The sequence below is a fragment of the Palaemon carinicauda genome, chromosome 45, assembly GCF_036898095.1.
Source record: "Palaemon carinicauda isolate YSFRI2023 chromosome 45, ASM3689809v2, whole genome shotgun sequence".
In the NCBI taxonomy this organism is placed as follows: Eukaryota; Metazoa; Arthropoda; class Malacostraca; order Decapoda; family Palaemonidae; genus Palaemon; species Palaemon carinicauda.
The window spans coordinates 107591-115090 of record NC_090769.1 but is presented as its reverse complement, the minus strand read 5'-3'; the positions used below and the strand labels follow the sequence as shown (position 1 = coordinate 115090).

General features: G+C 31.4%; 1 protein-coding gene across 1 annotated transcript in view; it reads right to left on the bottom strand.

Annotated features, from left to right (window-relative positions):
* Positions 1–7500, bottom strand: part of LOC137634598 (uncharacterized) — a 21615-nt gene that overhangs the window by 8666 nt on the left and 5449 nt on the right. Inside the window, exons 2-5 of the mRNA XM_068367048.1 lie at positions 7237–7408; positions 6380–6667; positions 4152–5465; positions 1755–2009 (exon numbers count right to left, since the gene is read on the bottom strand). Coding sequence (XP_068223149.1) covers positions 1755–2009; positions 4152–5465; positions 6380–6667; positions 7237–7408 — 2029 coding nt within the window. The remainder of the gene's footprint in view (positions 1–1754; positions 2010–4151; positions 5466–6379; positions 6668–7236; positions 7409–7500) is intronic.

Below are 7500 nucleotides of genomic sequence, written 5' to 3'. Positions count from 1 at the left end.
TAATAACCGTTGGTTGGTACTTCATCACCGTATTTTCCATCGACGAAATAAGTTTTTATAAAGTGGTTCACGTTTCCTTTTGTAAAGTTATGTCCGGACTGTATAGCTACAGATCCCATTTACTACAATAATGAAAGAGCTATTACACCAATGTGGTATATAGAGAGAGAAAAAAAAATCCGTTGCAAACCTAGACACGACTAATATAGAAATAAGACGAATGGGAGTACTCAGTCCTAATGAGTAGAGGTAGTGCACATACAATATATACGACAAGGCTATATCCACAATAACTGATGAACTAATATAGATTAGCATCTCTAAACCAAATCACTGCATTGAAATGAGGGCATCAATTATAAGGAAAAATGTCTGAATAACAGACATTTGCAACTTAATGAAAAGTGCATAACGTGCATCATTACCCATGAACAATGTGACTTATATATGATGTAAGTAATTCACTGTAAATAGTATTATGAACTAGAATGATTAGTAACATATATGTTTTATAAATTCCCATCACCGTCGCAAGCCACTGGTTCCTTAGGGTAAAAAAGTCAGTTATAAAAACTTTTAATCTGCAACACTGTGAACCATATTGAAGATGTAAAGTCGAACAATATAAATTTATTAATACGCCATCGACACCGATTTTCAGTTTGGCATACTATCCTTGTAATACCATAAGATTCATTTTCTATTCTTTCAAAGGCAACTTGCGTCTGCCAGGCATCCTGACCACAACATAGTTATAGCGGCTATCCTTATAAACTTACAATGGAAGATTAAATCAGCAACAAGCAGAGAGATGAAACACTTGCCTGATATAAGAGGAGGAATCTAATTCCTCCTGGTTAACAAATGCAACCAACTAACTATCAATATCCTAAATATAGAAACTTGACCTCCAAATATCATAGAAGAACTAGAAAACTTGAAGGTAATATCTTATAATGACAGATAAATATTCACAGAACATAAGGCCCACAAACATTGAACAAATAACTGGAAACTCACCCATTCATTGCCTGATCGACTGGCTTCATAGTCTCACTCTTGAGATATACGATTTAGGCGAGAACTGTTCAATACTACATAGAGCATCTTACATCATTCTAAATCTACTGTATAGTCCTACGCTGCTGGTAAGTCCCATCCAGTTCCATACTTCAATGACGACCCTTGACCCACACGGATGGGCTCTGGGAAAGAAATCATCTTTCATCCAATCAGTTCATTTCTCATATATTTTTTGTCTTTCCTTGCTGGTTCCTCAATACATACCTTGGACTACAACTACTATTTCTGCCTGCCACTTGACTTATCACTGAACAAGCATATGAGAAACTATCTTCCATGAATTAGCCTACCATCAACAGTATCTCACTTTACCTCTGCCCTTTTACTTTGCTTTTAATCTGCATTCAGAACTCTAGACCGTTAAATTTCTGCAAGAAGTCGCTGGACACCCGGTGTTAAAAAGATGCTGGTAGGAGCTATCAGCATTAGTCTTTTCCAACTTAAATACCCAAAGGAAAATGATGAACTTAGATTGCTTGAATTAACAACTATGACAAAATTGTTAAAAGTAAACTATCTATAGCAGGAGCTCATATAACTAGAGTCTACAGCAAAATCTGTTCTGGAAAAAACTATTAAATCTGTAATAGGACATTCTTTGGAAGTGCCTAAGAATATATTTTGTCACCTACAGAATAAGCATTTTCCCTTATTAAATACCCAAAACTTACCTGAAAAACAGCATAAGCACTTTTTCCCTTTGCACAATTTTTTGTCAGTCTTGCCTCCTGGACATTCTTTCTTGCTACCAACGCAAAACCCCCCTACTTCTCTGCACGCTGGTTTTATCTTGCAAGCCTTAGCGCAGCACTGACACTGTTTCTTGCAGCCGTTAGGAATTACTCTTTGATTGGCTGAACAAGATGTCTTGCAAGTGCCTTTGTATTTCAGACATTTCTTCTTTACCCTTTGGGCACAAGATGCATCTTGAAAGGAAGAAAAATAAGGTTAGAGATTATGATAAGGATGAGAAGCTTTCTTGTTTACAGGACTAGACTGTGTACTGTTTCGGGAGATATTATTTTGTCAGTGTAGCCTTTGCCATCTTAAGCCATCTCTACAGCTCAGCAACAATTTCCCCCTTTTAAGTAAACTTAACCAATTTTATCTTATGGCATTACTTTCTCAGGCAACTTACTGAAATTATTATATCCTATGATATCGCTGCAGTTTTAAGACGATATTTTATTTATTTACATTTTGGCATTTTTACTGAAATAATTTTAAATCATGAATAAAATCTTCAGAACTTTAAAAAAAAAAAAAAAAAAACTTCTAAAGATTTTTTTGTACTTCAAGCTATCACTCATCAGCCAAGCTTACTATACCTGAAAATTTTTGAATCAATAATTTATCCACACAATTCGATAATGCTCTCTGAGGTTTTTCTAAGATTCCCAAAGATATCAGCAAGTATATCCAGCTTTACAGAAGATGACAGACATAACTTATTATTATTGTTATTATTATTATTATTATTATTATTATTATTATCATTATTATTATTATTATTATTAAATGCTAAGCTAAAACCCTAGTTGGAAAAGCAAGAAGCTATAAGCCCAGGGGCTCCAACACGGAAAATAACCCAGTGAAGAAAGGAAAAAAGGAAAAATAAAATATCTTAAGAATAACAACATTAAAATAAATATTTCCTATATAAACTATAAAACTTTAACAAAACAAGAGGAAGAGAAACTAGATAGAATAGTGTGCTCGGGTGTACTCTCAAGCAAAAGAACTCTAACCCAAGACAGTGGAAGACCATGGTACAGAGGCTATGGCACTACCCAAGACTAGAGAACAATGGTTTGATTTTGGAGTTTCCTTCTCCCAGAAGAGCTGCTTGCCATAGCTAAAGAGTCTCTTCTACCCTTACCAAGAGGAAAGTGGCCACTGAACAATTACATTGAAGTAGTTAACCCCTTAGGTGAAGAAGAATTGTTTGGTAGTCTCAGTGTTGTCAAGTGTATGAGGACAGGAGAATCTGTAACAGTACTTGAAGGTACACTCGGGCACACTATATATTCTATCTAATTTCTCTTCCTTTTTTTTATTGTTCTTAAACATTTTATTTAAATTGTTTATTACTTCTCTTATAGTTTATTAGTTTCCTTTCCTTGCTGGGCTATTTTTCCCTGTTGGAATCCTTGGTCTTGCAGCATTCTGCTTTTTCAACCAGGGTTGTAGCTTAGCCAGTAATAATAATAATAACAATAATAATAATAATAATAATAATAATAATAATAATAATAATAATAATAATAGTAGTAGTAATAAAAATAATAATAATAATGAAAATAAAAATAATAATAACAATAATAAATGATAGTAGTAATAATAATAATAATAATAATAATAATAATAATAATAATGAAAATAAAAATAGTAATAACAATAATAAATGATAGTAGTAATAATAATAGTAATAATAATAGATAAATTAATAACAACAATAATAATGATAATAATGATAATAATAATAATAATAATAATAATAATAATAATAATAATGAAAATAAAAATAATAATAACAATAATAAATGATAGTAGTAATAATAATAGTAATAATAATAGATAAATTAATAATAATAATAATAATAATAATAATAATAATAATAATAATAATAATAACAAAAATAGAAATAATAATAATAATAATAAATGATAGTAGTAATAATAATAGTAATAATAATAGATAAATTAATAATAATAATAATAATAAAAATAATAATAACAATAATAAATGATAGTAGTAATAATAATAGTAATAATAATAGATAAATTAATAATAATAATAATAATAATAATAATAATAATAATAATGATGATGAAAATAGAAATAATAATAACAATAATAAATGATAGTAGTAATAATAATAGTAATAATAATAGATAAATTAATAATAATAATAATAATAATAATAATAATGAAAATAGAAATAATGATAATAATAATAAATGATAGTAGTAATAATAATAGTAATAATAATAGATAAATTAATAATAATAATAATAATAATAATAATAATAATAATAATAATAATAATAATAAAGGGAAAAAATACCTTTTTGTTTATCAACGATGCAACAGGAGCAAGTCCCCTTCTTGCAGAGTCCATAGATTGATTGCGTCTTGCAAAAAGATGGCTGCTTGCATTTCCCTCCGAATTTCTTACATTTTTTGTTAGTTTTGCATTTTCTATGTGACTTTTTCTTTGGTGTTTTCCCAATCATCCCATTCATGATGTTATTTTGCTTTTCGTTTCCTTTACTTGAGTTCTTGTTCGTGTTCTTTTCGTTCTTCTTGTTTTTGTTTCCTTTCGTTTTCTTTTTCTTCTTCCTCTTCTTCTTTTCGTTCTTCTTCTTTTTGTTTCCTTTCGTTTTCTTTTTCTTCCTCTTCTTATTTTCCTTATATTTCCTCTTCATTTTATTTTTCTTCTTTTTCTTCAATTTCTTTCTCTTTTCTCCCTCTTTCTTTTGTTTATTCTTACCTCCATTGGTTTTCTTCTCAATTTTCTTTTTCTTCTTGGTTTTCTTCTTTCTCTTGTTCTTCTTGTTTTTCTTATTCACCTTTTTCCTTTTCCCTATTTCTTTGATAACAATTCCATTTTTCCTTTTCTTCTTTTTCTTATATACTTCTCCGTTTCCTTTTTTCTTCCTTTTCTTCTTCATTTCCTTCCTTTTCTTTTTCTTCATTTTCTTGTCTCCTATTCCCTTTTTCATTTTTGCCCTTTTCTGATCTATTTCTTCCTTTTTCCTTTTCTTTTCCTTATCTATTTCTACCTTTTTCCTTTTCTTTTTCTTCAAATGATCTGTCTTTTCCTTTCTCTTTTTCGTTCTAAAATTTTTCTTTACAATTCCACTTATTTCCTCCATGCCAACTTTGTCATCCTTTTCCATCGTATTTTTTTCCTCCTCTATCTCTACCATCCCCAAGAGATTTCCACTTTCTTCTTTCCTCTTCTTTTTCCTCTTCTTTCTTCTCAATTTGGCCTCTCCTTTCTTTCTGTTCTTTTTCTTGTAACCTATTCCTTTTACCCTTTTTGTGTCTTCCTTATCTATTTCTACCTTTTTCCTTTTCTTTTCCTTATATTTTTCTTCCGTTTTCCTTTTCTTTTTCTTCAAATGATCTGTCTTTTCCTTTCTCTTTTTCGTTCTAAAATTTGTCTTTAAAATTCCACTTATTTCCTCCATGCCAACTTTTCCATCCCTTTCCATCGTATTTTTTTCCTCCTCCATCTCTACCATCCAAAAGTCATATCCACCGTCCTCTTTCCTCTTTTTCTTTTTCCTATTCTTTCTTCGCATTCTGGCCTTTCCTGTTTTTCTGTTCTTTTTCTTGTTTGTTTCCATCGGAAAGAGAGCCATCTGTTGGCCGCCTGAATAAAGAGAAATAAGTTACTAAATTTGCATAACAACAACACCATCAACAACAATAATAGTAAATCATGATAAAGCCAATAAGCATAACAATGTTATAATTATTATTATTATTATTATTATTATTATTATTATTATTATTATTATTTGCTGAGCTACAACAATAGTTAGAAAATCAGGATGCTGTAAGCCCAGGGGCTCCAACAGGAAAAATAGCCAAGTGAGGAAAGGAAACAAAGAAAAATATAAAATTTTAAAAGAGTAACAGGAAAATAAATATTTCCTTTATAAACTATAAAAACCTTTAACAAAACAAGAGGAAGAGAAATAAGATAGAATAGTGTGCCCGAGTGTACCCTCAAGCAAGAGAACTCTAACCCATGACAGTGGAAGACCATGGCACAGAGGCTATGGCATTACCCAAGACTAGAGAACAATTGTTTTATTTTGGAGTGTCCTTCTCCTAACAGAGCTACTTCCCATAGCTAAAGAGTCTCTTCTACCCTTACCAAGAAGTAAAGTGGCCACAGAACAATTACAGTGCAGTAGTTAACCCCTTAGGTGAAGAAGTATTGTTTGGTAATATCAGTGTTTTCAGGTGTATGAGGATAGAGGAGAATATGTAAAGAATGGGCCAGACTATCCAGTGCATGAGGGCAAAAGAAAAATTAATCTTAGCCAGAGAGAAGGATCCACTGTAGTCTGGCCAGTCAACGGACCCTATAATAATAATAATAATAATAATAATAATAATAATAATAATAATAATAATAATAATAATAATAATAATAATAATGTCAAAGACAACAAAAACAACAATGATGGGTTTTCCAAATTTCACGACACTGAACCGCCAACCTAAATGTATCATTCATTACGTTGGTGTGAAGGTAAGATCTGTTCAATATCTTACCACTGTTTCCAATTATGGGCATATTTTTGCTTTTGTTTCTATTCTTATTTTTCTTTTTATTGTTCTTTTTATTGAAGTTTTTGGTGCTCTTATCTATTGCCGCCATTATTCCATTGAGAGAAGAGTTGCCGAGACCTTTCTTGTTTTTGCTGTTGCTTTTGATGTTCTCAATGTTATTCCTGTGGTTTGATTTTTGTTTTTTCTTGGCTTCTTTTAGCTCCATCTTTTCCTTCTTGTTCTTTCTGATCCGTCTGGGATACCGGGTTCTCTGCTTTAAGCGCCATCTATCTGTTGGGACCATAACTGTATGAATGTGGGTCGTGTGTTCAGACACTATCCACCTCTACACCAATAAGCTATTGTCCTCACATTGACTGCAGAGTAAACCCGTATGACAGTCCCTACCATTTCATCTTTTGACTGCTATAAAAAAGACAAACCTGATAAGCAGCAAGATTCTACACCATCTTTACAAATAGTAATAAGAAGTTCATTAGACTCACTCTTACAAAGATGCCAACATTAATTGTTTACTATCTTTTTCTTTATCACTTACAAACTCATGCATCTCTGCACCTTCTTCTTACTATCATTAAGTTATAATGTATCCACTGTAAACTTCTAACAATTCATGATCCTTTCACGTAAACTTTTCCTTTCATTATGTTCTTTCCAAAATTCCATGCATTAAAATATTAAACAGGCATGCGGACATAAGTCCTAGCTCACACACATCTTAGACCTATTTTTACAGTTCAATTTCCTATATCGGTAATTTAACACACATTTTTCTTTCCCGGCAGATGTATGAACTCATATCATATCAAGAGACTAAAAACATTATCGGTATGAAATACCTTTAGCTGGTTTCCTTGAGGAAGGAGAAGATGTATCATAGCCGATTGTCCTGCAACATTGTTGACCATCAGAGCAGCCATCAGGACTATAGATCACCTCAACGCATCGCTCCCTTGTATAGGTGCATATCCCCGTGCCGTCGCCACAGAGGTAAGTTGTTTTCTTGGTTTCCTGTTTAAGCACCTTCTTATAATAATAAATGCAAATTCTAAAGTATGAGTTTGAGTACTTATTAAGTTTGTCTACCACAAATATGTACAGTT